The sequence below is a fragment of the Panthera pardus genome, unplaced genomic scaffold (assembly GCF_024362965.1).
Source record: "Panthera pardus isolate Hobbes unplaced genomic scaffold, ASM2436296v1 HiC_scaffold_20, whole genome shotgun sequence".
Classification (NCBI taxonomy): Eukaryota; Metazoa; Chordata; class Mammalia; order Carnivora; family Felidae; genus Panthera; species Panthera pardus.
Window position 1 is genome coordinate 56,678,752 of NW_026526766.1, and position 16,808 is coordinate 56,695,559.

The window sequence follows — 16,808 nt, forward strand, 5'->3', positions numbered from 1 at the left end:
GAACTTCCCTGGGAAGCCATCTGGTCCTGGACTCTTATTTGTTGGGAGATTTTTGATAACTGATTCAATTTCTTCACTGGTTATGGGTCTGTCAAGCTTTATATTTCCTCCTGATTGAGTTTTAGAAGAGTGTGGGTGTTTAGGAATTTGTCCATTTCTTCCAGGTTGTCCAGTTTGTTGGCATATAATTTTTCATAGTATTCCCTGATAATTGTTTGTATCTTTGAGGGATTGGTTGTAATAATTCCATTTTCATTCATGATTTTATCTATTTGGGTCATCTTCCTTTTCTTTTTGAGAAGCCTGGCTAGAGGCTTATCAATTTTTTTTATTTTTTCAAAAAACCAACTCTGGGCTTCATTGATCTGCTCTACAGTTTTTTTTAGATTCTATATTGTTTATTTCTGCTCTGGTCTTTATTATTTCTCTTCTTCTGCTGGGTTTGGGGTGTCTTTACTGTTCTATTTCCTTTAGGTGTGCTGTTAGATTTTATATTTGGGCTTTTTCTTGTTTCTTGAGATAGGCCTGGATTGCAATGTATTTTCCTCTCAGGACTGCCTTCGCTGCATCCCAAAGCGTTTGGATTGTTGTATTTTCATTCTTGTTTGTTTCCATATATTGTTTAATTTCTTCTCTAATTGCCTGGTTGACCCACTCATTCTTTAGTAGGGTGTTCTTTAACCTCCATGCTTTTGGAGGTTTTCCAGACTTTTTCCTGTGGTTGATTTCAAGCTTCATAGCATTGTGGTCTGAAAGTATGCATGGTATGATCTCAATTCTTATACACTTATGAAGGGCTGTTTTGTGACCCAGTATGTGATCTATCTTGGAGAATGTTCCATGTGCACTCGAGAAGAAAGTATATTTTGTTGCTTTGGGATGCAGAGTTCTAAATATATCTGTCAAGTCCATCTGATCCAATGTATCATTCAGGGCCCTTGTTTCTTTATTGACCATGTGTCTAGATGATCTATCCATTTCTTTTTCTTTTTCTTTTTTTTATTTTATTTTTTATTTAAAAAAAAATTTTTTTTAACGTTTTTATTTGTTTTTGAGACAGAGAGAGACAGAGCATGAATGGGGGAGGGGCAGAGAGAGAGGGAGACACAGAATCAGAAGCAGGCTCCAGGCTCTGAGCCATCAGCCCAGATCCCGATGCAGGGCTCAAACTCACAGACTATGAGATCGTGACCTGAGCCGAAGTTGGACACTTAACCGACTGAGCCACCCAGGCGCCTGATGATCTATCCATTTCTGTAAGTGGGGTGTTAAAGTCCCCTGCAATTACCACATTCTTACCAATAACGTTGCTTGTGTTTGTGAGTAATTGTTTTATATATTTGGGGGCTCCTGTATTCGGCACATAGACATTTATAATTGTTAGCTCTTCCTGATGGATAGACCCTGTAATTATTATATAATGCCCTTCTTCCTCTCTTGTTACAGCCTTTAATTTAAAGTCTAGTTTGTCTGATATAAGTATGGCTACTCCAGCTTTCTTTTGACTTCCAGTAGCATGATAAATAGTTCTCCATCCCCTCACTTTCAATCTGAAGGTATCCTCAGGTCTAAAATGAGTCTCTTGTAGACAGCAAATAGATGGGTCTTGTTTTTTTATCCATTCTGATACCCTATGTCTTTTGGTTGGCGCATTTAGTCCATTTACATTCAGTGTTATTATAGAAAGATACGGGTTTAGAGTCATTGTGATGTCTGTAGGTTTCATGCTTGTAGCGATGTCTCTGGTACTTTGTCTCACAGGATCCCCCTTAGGATCTCTTGTAGGGCTGGTTTAGTGGTGACGAATTCCTTCAGTTTTTGTTTGTTTGGGAAAACCTTTATCTCTCCTTCTATTCTAAATGACAGACTTGCTGGATAAAGCATTCTCGGCTGCCTATTTTTTTTGTTCATCACATTGAAGATATCCTGCCATTCCTTTCTGGCCTGCCACGTTTCAGTAGAGAGATCGGTCAGGAGTCTTATAGGTCTCCCTTTATATGTTAGAGCACGTTTATCCCTAGCTGCTTTCAGAATTTTCTCTTTATCCTTGTATTTTGCCAGTTTCACTATGATATGTCGTGCAGAAGATCGATTCAAGTTAGTCTGAAGGGAGTTCTCTGTGCCTCTTGGATTTCAATGCCTTTTTCCTTCCCCAGTTCAGGGAAGTTCTCAACTATTATTTCTTCAAGTATACCTTCAGCACCTTTCCTTCTCTCTTCCTCCTCTGGAATACCAATATGCGTAGATTATTTCTCTTTAGTGCATCACTTAGTTCTCTAATTTTCCCCTCATACTCCTGGATTTTTTAATCTTTTTCTCAGCTTCCTCTTTTTCCATAATTGTATCTTCTAGTTCACCTATTCTCTCCTCTGCCTCTTCAATCCGAGCCGTGGTCGTCTCCATTTTATTTTGCAGTTCATTGATAGCATTTTTTAGCTCCTCCTGACTGTTCCTTAATCCCTTGATCTCTGTAGCAATAGATTCTCTGCTGTCCTCTATACTGTTTTCAAGCCCAGCGATTAATTTTATGACTATTATTCTCAATTCACTTTCTTTTATATTGTTTAAATCCTTTTTGATCAGTTCATTAGCTGTTGTTATTTCCTGGAGTTTCTTTTGAGGGGAATTCTTCCGTTTAGTCATTTTGGATAGTCCCTGGAGTGGTTCGGAACTGCAGGGCACTTCCCCTGTGCTGTCTTGAATAATTTGCATTGGTGGGCGGGGCCACAATCAGACCTGATGTCTGCCCCCAGCCCACCGCTGGGGCCACAGTCAGACTGGTGTGTACCTTCTCTTCCCCTCTCCTAGGGGTGGGATTCACTGTGGGGTGGCGTGGCTCGTCTGGGCTACTTGCACACCGCCAGGCTTGTGGTGCTGGGGATCTGGCGTATTCGCTGGGGTGGATCGGCAAGGTGCACAGGGGCGGGAGGGGCAGGCTCAGCTCGCTTTTCCTTCAGTGATCTGCTTTGGGAGGGGCCCTGCGGCACCAGGAGGGAGTCAGACCCGCCAGAGGGATGGATCCACAGAAGCACAGCGTTGGGTGTTTGCGCGGTGCAAGCAAGTTCCCTGGGAGGAACTGGTTCCTTTTGGGATTTTGGCTGGGGGATGTGCAAAGGAGATGGCGCTGGTGAGTGCCTTTGTTTCCCACCAAACTGCGGTCTGTTGTCCGGTGCTCAACAACTCTCTCTCCCGTTGTCCTCCAGCCCTCCCGTTCTCTGAGCAGAGCTGTTAACTTATAACCTTCCAGATGTTAAGTCTTGCTTGCTGTTGGAACACACTCCGTCTGGCCCCTCCACTTTTGCAAGCCAGACTCGGGGCCTCTGCTTGGCCAGCGGTCTGCCCCTCCGCCCCAGCTCCCTCCCGCCATTCCATGTAGTGTGCACAGCCTCTCCTCCCTTCCTACCCTCTTCTGTGGGCCTCTCGTCTGCGCTTGGCTCCAGAGAAACCGTTCTGCTAAGTCTTCTGGTGGTTTTCTGGGTTATTTAGGCAGGTGTAGGTGGAATCTAAGTGATCAGCAGGACCTGGTGAGCCCAGCGTCCTCTTACGCCGTCATCTTCCCTCAATCCTAGATTGGATGACTTTTAAAGGTCCTTGTAACTCTCTGCCTTCAAGCTTTGGTCAGCAGTCCCAGGTTCTTTTCTCTTAGACTTAGAGTTACAAATCTAGTTCTAACTCTAACTTTGGCATATAGTAGGTGCTCAAGAAACATTGGTTCAGTAAATGACTTTGCAGAAAGTCTTCATGGTGTCTTCTTTTTTTCTCTTGCAGTTAAAAGAGCCAAATTCCAGGGTTCACCAGGTAAGGCCAGCCTTTAATTATTATGTCTTTTCCTTTCATACTTTCTCTCATTTAAAAGCAATCTTTTAAACAATCATTAATTTCATTTAATTCATTGATTAGACTAAGAAAATAATTTAAATTATTAACAATCAATATGGAGAGATGTTGGTCAAGGGGTACAAAGTTTCAGTTATGCAAGATGAATAATTTCTGGAGATTTAATGTACAATATCAGTGTGTTCATAATTAACGAGTGCTATATACTTGAAATTTGCTAAGAGGATAGATCTCAAGTTGTTATTGATCATATACACATTTGAAAATTGTGATTATGTGAGATGTGATGAATATATTAATCGGCTTGATTATGATGATTATTTCACAATGTATATGTATATCAAATCATCAAGTTGTACACTTTAAATACATACAATTTTAAGTTGCCAATTATACCTCAGTAAAGCTGGAACAAAAATCAGTGCTGTTGTAAAACTTTAAAGAGATCTGTCTGTATACCTATTTAGTGAAAACTTAGTCCCCATATCTCTTGGCCAACTCAGTTCTACTTCTCAGTAGTAATTATTTGGAGGTTTGTGTATACCTTTTCAGATTTTTTTGTGTGTATATGCATGTTTAAATAAATAGATTAACTTTGTGCAACCTGCTTTTATTCAAACAACACATCATGAAAATAAGTTGTTTAGAATTTTGTTGTAAATTTGTACCTGAGTTTCCTGATTGATGAATATTTAGTTGTTTCCAGTTTTTGCTATTATAAGCAATACATGTTTTTGTGCATATATCAGTGTCTGCTTTTGCAAATGTATCTGTATGCTAGAGTCCAGAAGCAGAGAATTGCTAGGCTGGAGGTATGCATTTTTTAAAAATTTGGTAGCTGCTGCCAAATTTCACTTAATGAAAGTTTTGGGGAGATTATACTCAGACCAAAAGTATATAAGCATTTATCCAAATCCTTACAAAGATTCAGTAATATGGAACTTTTTAATCTTTGCCCATCAGAAGGTGAGAATAGTATTTACATGTTTTAATATACATTTCCTTAATTGTGAATGCTAAGTTAGAGGGACTTAATGCTGGTTGCTGCTGGGGAAAATGGAAGGTACTGGGGATTACTGGGAAAAAATTCATGACTGGGAACCCATGGGAATCTGAAAAGCCAAACCTTGGGTACAACAGGAACTGAAAGAGTCTCTGAGCCTACTCCAGTCTCCACTAGCTAAATCTCTTTTCTTTCTGAGAATCTGTTCTGTTTTCCTTTCTCTTCTACCTGTCTTTCTATGCTTACCTTGTTTGCACACAGCCCATAATGGTTGCTCCAGTGGAATATATATGCATCTCCGACAACCATCAGTTGTCACTATTTCTTTGTTTTCCCTATTTAAAATCGTTTGAGAGGGAATTGGATTGTTTTCAGTTTTTTGCCAGTTCATGGATTGACTGTTTTTGAGTGGCATCTAAACCTGCTCTGATCAGCTATGATTGGATGTGGGGAGTAGAATACAGAATCATATGATAGAAAACATAGCTCAGTGGTCCACGACACTGCTACTGGATATGTATGGGATTCTCTTATGTGGGTGGGCTTGCATCCTCATAATAAAGTATAATTCTGGTGAACTTTCCATATCTAAGTATAGAACTATATGATTTTATAATGATTTCATAAGGATTTAATAGTAGTCATAATTAAACTTTTTTAAATTAATGTTTATTTATTTTGAGAGAGAGGGAGAGCATGGGCATGCAAGAGGGAGTGCACAAGTTGGGAGGGGCAGAGAGAGGAGAGAGAGGAAGAGAGGGAATCCTAAGCAGATTCTGAACTGTGAGCGCAGGGCCCAATGTGGGGCTTGATTGCATGAACTGTGAGATGATGACCTGAGCCAATAGCAAGAGTTGGACCCTCAACCGACTGAGCCACCCAGGTGCCCTAGTCATAATATTTAAAATGGCTATGATTTGGGGCGCCTGGGTGGCTCAGTCGGTTAAGCGGCCGACTTCGACTCAGGTCATGATCTCATGGTCCCTGAGTTCGAGCCCTGCGTCGGGCTCTGTGCTGACAGCTCGGAGCCTGGAGCCTGTTCCGGATTCTGTGTCTCCCTCTCTCTCTGCCCCTCCCCTGTTCATGCTCTCTCTCTGTCTCAAAAATAAATAAATGTTAAAAAGATAAAATGGCTATGATTTATTGAGCACTTGATATATCAGAGCATTGCCTAAATACTTTCATAAATGTCTTATTCTTATTTAATTATCACAACAAACTTAGAACATTGTATTCTCACTTTTATTATTAAAATAATTTTTTAAGTATAGCATAACATACAAAGTTAGGTTAGTTTTATGTGTACAACATAGTGATTCTACAAGTTTATACCTGTGTTCACCACAAGTGTAGCTACCACCTGTTACTACATAACACTATCACAATACCATTGCTTATATTCCTCATGCTGTGCATTTTATTCCTGTGACTTTTGCATTCTATAACTGGAAGTCTCTGTCTCCTGCTCCCCATTTTGCCCATCACCCACCACTGTGGCAACCATCAGTTCTCTGTGTTTATAGGTCTGATTCTGCTTTTTGTAAAACTACATAATTTTTATTTTTATTTATTTATTTTTAATTTTTTTAAACTACATAATTTTTAATGATGCTTAAGAGAAAGATTTACCTTGTGCTAGAAGTGCATGGCAGGGCCCATTTTCTCACACCCCTTACATTAGTTAATCATTTTAAACAATGTTTGCCAATTTGATGAGCCAAAAATGATTGTCTTTTTTCATTTTATGTTATGATTAATTTCTTACATAGAAAAGTGAACTCTTCAGTGCCTCTAACCATGGTTTATGCTAAAGTGGTACAGGGAGAGTGGTACAGGACTAGTGCTGTCTTAGGCACTAGTATTCAATTTATATTCTCAGGTTAGAGAATCTCCTTTTCCCAACTCTGCAGTAGTGTTGCTTTTTGTGTAAGTCGTGGTTTAGGCCAACCTGAATAAATTAAGCTGGGAATCCATTTCCTTTAGTAGGATTTTTTGCTCAAATCTTGTTCTGTCAATAGCAAGAGATAACCCTTCCTCTTCAATCCTTTACCACTTTTTCTTTTATGGTACTTCTTCATTTTACTAAATTTACATATCTTTTCTACTAGATCGATTATATTTGTTTTTTTCAAACTAAAGATGGGCTGTAATATCAATTTTGTTGGTTATGATGAATGTTTCAAAAGTTTAAATAAATTAGAATAGGATATATTAATGTATCCCAACTTGTATAAAGCTTTCATTTTCATTATGTATGTGTGTGTGTCTACAGGATCAAATATGTATTTCTGAAATTTGAAAAACTATTACAGTTTATACTTTTGAGAAGAGAGAATTAATGTTTTATAATTTTTTGCAGTTCTGTGGGCTTAGAATGATTCTGTATTGTACAGTATATAGTTTTATTTTTGCTTCAATTTCTAATACTTTAATTTGGATTACTCAGTTCCAAAGGGTTTGTGAGCTTGGGTAACAAATCTGAGCACTAAGTATTACATCTTCATCTTGTTTTTTTTTTTTGTTTTTTTTTTTTTGCATTTTTTTTTTTTAAAGATAAATTTAACACCTATGTGACCCTGAAAGTGCAGAATGTGAAGAGCACAACTGTAGCAGTTCGTGGTGATCAACCTTCTTGGGAACAAGATTTTATGTTGTAAGTACTTCAGAGTGGCAGCAGCATGCCTTACGAAAACTACAGAGTTAAACAGGAATAAGTGAGGTGTGTGGTGGGTGAAGTATATCTGTAGTTTTGTTCTCTCCTGGATTTGTTGTGTTTTTCTTTTAATTTGTTTTAATCTATTATTTTTTTTACAAAGAGGGTCTTTTTTTTTTTTTTTTTTTTAAGTTAACATACAGTGCAATAGTGGTTTCAGGAGTAGAATTCACTAATTCATCACTTACATACAGTACTCAATGCTCACCATAACAAGTGCCCTCCTTAGTTACCCATCTAGCCTGCCTCCACCCACCTCCCTCCATCAACCTTTAGTTTGTTCTCTATTGCTAAGTGTCTCTTGTAATTTGTTTCCCTCTCTTTTTCTTCCTCTGCTTCCCCTATGTTCATCTGTTTTGTTTTTTTAAATTCCACATATGATTGAAATCATATGGTATTTGTCTCTCTCTGATTGACTTATTTTGCTTAGCAAAATACATTCCAGTTCCATCCACATCATTGCAAATGAAAAGACTTCATTGTTTTTGATGGCTGAGTAATATTCCATTGTGTGTGTGTGTGTGTGTGTGTGTGTGTGTGTGTGTCTGTGTGTGTGTATGTGCGCGCACGCACGCGTGCTCATGCATATATCCAGTGAAGAAATGGGCAGAAGATATGAGTAGACGTTTTTCCAAAGAAGACATCCACATGGCAAACAGACACATGAAAAGATGGTCAACATCACTCATCATCAGTGAGTGATGCGTGAGTGCATATTCACATGTGCAGGCACATGCACACACACACACACACACACTACATCATCTTTATCCATCATCATTCAGTAGACATTGGGGTTCTCTCCACAGTTTGACTATTGTTGATAATGCTGCTATAAGCATTGGGGTGGGCATGTACCCCTTCAAATCTATATTTCTATATCCTTTGGGTAAATACCTAATAGTACAGTTGCTGGATCATAGGTATTCCCATTTTTAGTTTCTTGAGGAACCTCCGTACTGTTTTCCCGAGTGACTGCACCAGTTTGCATTCCCACCAGCAATGCGAGAGGGTTTCCCTTTCTCCACATCCTTGCCAACACCTGTTGTTGTCTGAGTTGTTAATTTTAGCCACTCTGACTGGTGTGAGGTGGTATCTCAATGTGTTTTTGATTTGTATTCCCTGATGATAAGTGATGTTGAGCATCTTTTCATGTGTTGGTTGGCCATCTGAATGTCTTCTTTGGAAAAATGTCTATTCATATCTTCTGCCCATTTTTTCACTGGATTATTTCTTAACTGGGTGTTGAGTTTGACAAGTTCTTTATAAATTTTGGATAGTAACCCTTTATCCAATATGTCATTTGCAAACATCTTTTCCCATTCTGTAGGCTGACTTTTAGTTGTGTTGATTGTTTCCTTTGCTGTGCGGAAGCTTTTTATCTTGATGAAGTCCTAATAGTTCATGTTTGCTTTTGTTTTCCTTACCTATGGTGACATGTCTAATAAGAGGTTGCTCTGGCCCAGGTCAAAGAGGTTGCTGCTGTGTTCTCCTCTAGATGTTGATTGTTTCCTGTCTCACATTTAGGTCTTTCATCCATTTTGAGTTTATTTTTGTGTATTTTTGCATGTTGCCATCCAGTTTTTCCAGCACCATTTGTTGTAGAGACTGTCTTTTTTCCATTGGATATTCTTTCCTGCTTTGCCAAAGATGAGTAGACCATATAGTTCTGGGTCCATTTGTGGGTTTTCTGTTCTGTTCCATTGATTGATGTGTCTGTTTTTGTGCCAGTACCATCCTGTCTTGACGACAACAGCTTTGTAATTTGGCTTGAAATCTGGAATCATTATGCCTTCAGTTTTGTGTTTCTTTTTTTCAGGATTGCTTTGGCTATCTGGGATCTTTTGTGGTTCCATACAAATTTTAGGATTGTGTGATCTAGCTTTGTGAAGAATGATGGTGGTATTTTTTTAATGTTTATTTATTTGAGAGAGAGAGAATGGGAGTGAGTGGGGGAGGGGCAGAGAGAGAGGGGATAGGATCTGAAGCTGGCTCTGTGCTGACAGCAGAGAACCCAGTGTGGGTCTCGAACTCACAAACTGTGAGATCATGACCTGAGCTGAAGACAGACACTGAACCCACTGAGCCACCCAGGCGCCCCTGCTGGTGGTATTTTGATGAGGATTGCATTAAATATGTAGATTGCTTTGGGTAGTATAGATATTTTAACAGTGTTTGTTTTTCTAATCCATGAGCATGGAATATTTTCCATTTCTTTGTATCTTCTTCAATATCTTTAATAAGTCTTCTATAGTTTTCAGAGTACAGATCTTTTACCTATTTAGTTAAATTTATTGCTGGGTATCTTACTGTTTTTGCTGCACTTGTATATGTGATCGATTGCTTAATTTCTTTCTCTGCTGCTTTGTTATTAGTGTACAGAAATGCAGCAGATTTCTCCAAGTTGATTTTATATCCTGCAATTTGCTGAACTCATGTATTAGTTCTAGCCTTTTTTTTGGTGGTGTCTTTGAAGTTTTCTACATAAACTATCATGTTGTCAGCAAATAGTGAAAGTTTGATTTCTTCCTTGCTGATTTGGATGCTCTTTATTTCTTTTTGTTGTCTGATTACTGAGGCTTAGGCTTCCAGTACTATGTTGAATAGTAATGGTGAGAGTGGGCATCCTTGTCTTGTTCCTCACCATAGGGGAAAGGCTCTCAGTTTTTCCCCATTAATGATGATATTAGCTATGGGGCTTTTGTATATGGCCTTTTTTTTTTAATTTTATTTTTTAAAATTTATATCCAAATTAGTGAGCATATAGTGCAACAATGATTTCGGGAGTAAATTCCTTAGTGCCTCTTACCCATTTAGCCCATCCCCCCCTCCCACAACCCCTCCAGTAACCCTCTGTTCTCCATATTTAAGAGTCTCTTATGTTTTGTCCCCTTCCCTGTTTTTATATTATTTTTGCTTTCCTTCCCTTATGTTCATCTGTTCTGTGTCTTAAAGTCCTCATATGAGTGAAGACATATGATATTTGGTTTTCTCTGAATAATTTCGCTTAGCATAATACCCTCCAGTTCCATCCATGTAGTTGCAAATGGCAAGATTTCATCCTTTTTGATTTGATTGCTGAGTAATACTCCACTGTATGTGTGTGTGTATGTATATATATACACCACATCTTCTTTATCCATTCATCCATCCATGGGCATTTGGGCTCTTTCCATACTATGGCTATTGTTGATAGTGCTGCTATAAACATTGGGGTGCCTGTGTCCCTTTAAAACAGCACACCTGTATCCCTTGGATAAATGCCTAGTAGTGCAATTGCTGGGTTGTAGGATAGTTCTATTTTTAGTTTTTTGAGGAACCTCCATACTGTTTTCCAGAGTGGCTGCACCAGTTTGCATTCCCACCAGCAATGCAAAAGAGATCCTCTTTCTCCACATCCTCGCCAACATCTGTTGTTGCCTGAATTGTTAATGTTAGCCCTTCTGACAGGTATGAGGTGGTATCTCGTTGTGGTTTTGAATTGTATTTTCCTGATGATGATTGATGTCGAGCATTTTTTGATGTGTTGGTTTGCCATCTGGATGTCTTCTTTGGAGAAGTGTCTATTCATGTCTTTTGCCCACTTCTTCACTGGATTATTTGTTTTTTGGGTGTTGAGTTTGATAAGTTCTTTATAGATTTTGGATACTAACCCTTCATCTGATATGTCATTTGCAAACATCTTTTCCCATTCTGTCAGTTACCTTTTAGTTTTGCTGATTGTTTCCTTCGCTGTGCAGAAGCTTTTGATTTTGATGAGGTCCCAATAGTTCATTTTTGCTTTTGTTTCCTTTGCCTCTGGAGAGGTGTTGAGTAAGAAGTTGCTGCAGCTGAGGTCAAAGAGGTTTTTGCCTGCTTTCTCCTCGAGGATTTTGATGACTTCCTGTCTTATGTTGAGGTCTTTCATCCATTTTGAGTTTATTTTTGTGTATGGTGTAAGAAAGTGGTCCAGGTTCATTTTTCTGCATGTCGCTGTCCAGTTTTCCCAGCACACTTGGCTGAAGAGATTGTCTTTATTCCATTGGATATTCTTTCCTGCTTTGTCAAAGATTAGTTGGCCATGCATTTGTGGGTCTATTTCTGGGTTCTCTATTCTGTTCCATTGATATGAGTGTCTGTTCTCGTGCTAGTACCATACTGTCTTGATGACTACAGCTTTGTAATACAGCTTGAAGTCTGGGATTGTGATGCCTCCTGCTTTTTTTTTTTTTTTTTTCCCAGATTGCTTTGGCTATTCAGGGTCTTTTCTGGTTCCATATAAATTTTAGGATTATTTGTTCTAGCTCTGTGAGGAATGCTGGTGTTATTTTGATAGGGATTGCATTGAATATGTAGATTGCTTTGAGTAGTATCAACATTTTAACAATATTATTTCTTCCTGTCCAGGAGCTTGGAATCTTTTTCCATTTTTTTGTGTCTTCTTCAATTTCTTTCATAAGCTTTCTATAGTTTTCAGTGTATAGATTTTTTCACCTTTTTGGTTAGATTTATTCCTAGGTATTTTATGGGTTTTGGTGCAACTGTAAATGGGATCGATTCCTTGATTTCTCTTTCTGTCGCTTCATTGTTGGTGTATAGGAGTGCAACCAATTTCTGTGCATTGATTTTATATCCTGCAACTTTGCTGAATTCATGAATCAGTTCTAGCAGTTTTTTGGTGGAATCTTTAGGGTTTTCCATATAAAGTATCACGTCATCTGGGAAGAGTGAACATTTGACTTCCTCCTGGCCAATTTGGATGCCTTTTATTTCTTTGTGTTGTCTGATTGCGGAGGCTAAGACTTCCAATACTATGTTGAATAACAGTGGTGGGAGTGGCCATCCCTGTCTTGTTCCTGACCTTAGGGGGAAGCTCTCTGTTTTTCCCCATTGAGGATGATATTAGCATTGAGTCGTTCATATATGGCTTTTATGATCTTGAGGTATGCTCCTTCTATCCCTACTTTCTTGAGGGTTTTTATCAAGAAAGGATGCCATATTTTGTCAAATGCTTTCTCTGCATCTATTGAGAGGATCATTTGGTTCTTTTCCTTTCTTTTATTGATGTGATGAATCACGTTAATTGTTTTGCGGATATTCAACCAGCCCTGCATCCCAGGTATAAATGCCACTTGGTTGTGGTGAATAATATTTTTAATGTATTGTTGGATCCAGTTGACTAATATCTTGTTGAGGATTTTTGCATCCATGTTCATCAGAGAAATTGGTCTATAGTTCTTTCTGGTGGGGTCTCTGTCTGGTTTTGGAATCAAGGTAATGCTGGCTTCATAGAATGAGTTTGGAAGTTTTCCTTCCATTTCTATTTTTGGAACAACTTCATGAGAATAGGTGTTAACTCTTCCTTAAATGTTTGGTAGATTCCCTTGGAAAGCCATCTGGCCCTGGACTCTTGTTTTTGGGAGATTTTTGATTACTAAGTCGATTTCTTTACTGGTTATGGGTCTGTTCAAATCTGCTTCAGTTTTGGTAGTGTATATGTTTCTAGGAATTTTTGCATTTCTTCCAGATTGCCCATTTTATTGGTGTATAATTGCTCATAATATTCTCTTATTAATGTTTTTATTTCTGCTGTGTTCGTTGTGTTCTCTTTCATTCTTGATTTTATTTGGGTCCTTTCCTTTCTCTTTCTTTTTTTTTTTTTTTTTTATTAAAAAAATTTTTTTAAAATGTTTTATTTATTTTTGAGACAGGGAGAGACAGAGCATGAACAGGGGAGGGTCAGAGAGAGGGCGACACAGAATCTGAAACAGGCTCCAGGCTCTGAGCTGTCAGCACAGAGCCTGAGGCGGGGCTCGAACTCATGGACCATGAGATCATGACCTGAGTCGATGTCGGCTGCTTAACCGACTGAGCCACCCAGGCGCCCCTCCTTTTTCTTTTTGATCAACCTGGCTAGTGGTTTATCAGTTTTGTTAATTCTTTCAAAGAACCAGCTTCTGGTTTCATTGATCTGTGTTTTTTTGGTTTCAGTAGCATTAATTTCTGCTCTAATATTATTTAATGTCTTCTGCTGGTTTTGGCTTTTATTTGCTGTTCTTTTTCCAGCTCTTTAAGGTGTAAGGTTAGGTTGTGTATCTGAGCTCTTCCTACTTTAGGAAGGCCTGGATTGCTATATACTTTGCTCTTATGACTGCCTTTCTTGTGTTCCAGAGGTTTTGGATTGTGGTGTTATCATTTTCATTGGCTTCCATATACTTACTATTTTATTTATTTATTTTTTTAATTTTAATTTTAATTTATTATTTTTAGATTTTTTTTAAAAATTTACATTGAAATTAGGTAGCATATAGTGCAGCAATGATTTCAGGAGTGGATACCTTAGTGCCTCTTACCCATTTAGCCCATCCCCCCTCCCATAACCCCTCCAGTAACCCTCAGTTTGTTCTCCATATTTAAGAGTCTCTTTTGTTTTGTCCCCTTCCCTGTTTTTACCATATACTTCTTAATTTCTTCTTTAACTTCTTGGTTAGCCCATTCATTGTTTAGTAGGATGTTCTTCAGTATCCAAGTATTTGTTACCTTTCCAAAATTTTTTCTTGTAGTTGATTTCGAGTTTCATAGCATTGTGGTCTGAAAATATGCATGGTATGATCTCGATCTTTTTCTACTTGCTGAGGGCTGGTGTGTCCCAGTATGTGGTCTATTCTGGAGAACATTCCATGTGCACTGGAGAAGAATGTATATTCTGCTGCTTTAGGATGAAATGCTCTGAATATGTCTGTTAAGTCCACCTGGTCCAGTGTGTCATTCAAAACCATTGTTTTCTTGTTGATTTTTTGATTAGATAATCTGTCTATTGCTGTGGGTGGTATGTTGAAGTCTACTATAATGATATTAGTATCAATGAGTTTCTTTATGTTTGTGATTAATTGATTTATATATCTGGGTGCTGCCACATTTGGTGCATAAATGTTTACAATTGTTAGGTCTTCTTGGTGGATAGACCCCTTGATTATGATATAATGCCCTTTTGGATCTCTTGATACAGTCTTTATTTTAAAGTCTAGATTGTCTGATATAAGTGTGGCTACTCTGGCTTTCTTTTGTTTACCATTAGCATGGTAGACGGTTCTCCATCCCCTTAACCTCAATCTGAAGGTGTCTTTAGTTCTAAAGTGGGTCTCTTGTAAACAGCATATAGATGGATCTTGTTTTCTTATCCATTCTGTTACCCTGTGTCTTTTGATTGGAGCATTGAATCCATTGACCTTTAGAGTGAGTACTGAAAGATATGAATTTATTGCCATTATGATGCTTGTAGAGTTGGAGTTTCTGGTGGTGGTCTCTGGTGCTTTCTAATCTTTTGTTGCTTTTGAGATATATATATATATATATTTTTTTTTTTTTTTTTCATCTTTTCTTCCCTCAGAGAGTCCCCCTTAAAATTTCTTGCAGTGGTCACAGTGGTTTAGTGGTCACAAACTCCTTTAATTTTTGTTTGTCTGGGAAACTTTTAATCTCCTTCTATTTTGAATGACAGCCTTGCTGGATAAAGAATTCTTGGCTGCATATTTTTCTAATTCAGCACATTGAATATATCCTGCCACTCCTTTCTGGCCTTCCACGTTTCTGTGGCTAGGTCTGCTGCAAACCTGATCTGTCTTCTCTTGTAGGTTAAGAGAACTTAACTTTTTTTTCTCTTGCTGCTTTCATGATTTTCTCCATGCCTGAGTATTTTGTGAATTTGACTGTGATGTGCCTTGTTGATGGCCGGTTTTTGTTGAATCTAATGGGGGTCCTCTGTGCTTCCTGGATTTTGATGTCTGTGTCTTTCCCCAGGTTAGAAAAGTTTTCTGCTATGATTCGCTCACATAACCCTTCTACCCCTATTTCTCTCTCTTCCTCTTCTGGGACTCCTGTGATTCTGATGTTGTTCCTTTTTAATGAGTCACTGATTTCTATAATTCTTAAATATGCTCTTTTGCCTTAATCTCCCTTTTTTTTTTTCTGCTTCATCATTCTCCGTAAGTTTGTCCTCTGTATAGCTGATTCTCTGTTCTGCCTCATCCATCCTTGCCACCACAGCATGCATTCGTGATTGCAGCTCAGTTATAGCATTTTTTATTTCATCCTGACTAGTTTTTACTTCTTTTATCTCTGCAGAAAGGGATTCTAATCTATTTTTGACTCCAGCTAGTATTCTTATTATCGTGATTTTAAATTCTGGTTCAGACATCTTGCTTGTACATGTGTTGGTTAAGTCCCTAGCTGTCTTTTTTTCCTGCTCTTTCTTTTATGGTGAATTCCTTTGTTTCGCCATTTTGAAGGGAGAAAAGGAATTAATGAGGTAGAACAAATGAAAATTAAAAAAAACCAAAAAATTAAAATTAAAAAATTAAACACATACACAAAATCGAATAAATGATGTCAGATCATAGGTGTGTTTTGGTCTGCATGTTGAAAGTGGCTAGATAGATTAGAGAAACAAGGGGAAAAAAAGAAAAAAAAAGGAAATCGTTTGAAAATTTGAAAAAATGATTACACTGAAGTAGACTAAAATGAAATGATAGAAGTAAAATAGTATTTGAAAAAATTTACACCAAAGTAAAAAATATAGTAGAAAGAAAATTAAAGAAAAATATTTTTAATAAAAATGAATTTTTTTCTTTCTGTATTCAAGAAAAAGAACAGAAACAAAAAAGAAAAAACAGGAAAAGCGTTTGAAAATTTGAAAAAGTGAATACACTGTAGTAGACTAAAATAAAATGATGAATTAAAATCGAATTTGAAAAACTTTCACAAAAGTAAAAAATATAGTAAGAAAAATTAAAAATATTTTAAATAAAAATTGAAGATAAAAATGAATTTTTTCTCTTTCTGTACTGAAGAAAAAGAAAAGAAATGAAAAATTAAAAAAAGGAAATCCTTTGAAAATTTGAAAAAGTGAATACATTGAAGTAGACTAAAATAAAATGATGGAAGTAAAATTTAATTTGAAAAAATTTACATAAAGGTTAAAAATATAGTAAAAATTTAAAAAAATTTTTAATAAAAATTGAAAATTAAAATGAATTTTTTCTCTCTGCTTAATTCTGTGGTTTTGGTTGTGCAGATTGTTGTGCTAATTCTCAGATCAGTTTTCTAGGTGTGTAGGATTGTTTAGTGTTGGTCTGGCTGTATTTCATGGACACGAGACACACAAAAACTTCCATGCTGTTCTGCCATCTTGGCTCCCTCCTCCACCTCAGTGAGTTTCTTTATGTCAGTATTTGATTTATATATTTGGGTGCTCCATGTTGTGGCATAGATGTTTAC

The 16,808-nt window shown here is 37.6% G+C and overlaps 1 protein-coding gene across 8 annotated transcripts in view; it reads left to right on the forward strand.

Annotated features, from left to right (window-relative positions):
- Positions 1 to 16,808, forward strand: part of UNC13B (unc-13 homolog B) — a 252,575-nt gene that overhangs the window by 72,376 nt on the left and 163,391 nt on the right. For all 8 annotated transcript variants that reach the window (XM_053908073.1, XM_053908071.1, XM_053908072.1 and 5 more), the window contains 2 exons: positions 3,769 to 3,798; positions 7,394 to 7,493. In XM_053908073.1, coding sequence (XP_053764048.1) covers positions 3,769 to 3,798; positions 7,394 to 7,493 — 130 coding nt within the window. The remainder of the gene's footprint in view (positions 1 to 3,768; positions 3,799 to 7,393; positions 7,494 to 16,808) is intronic.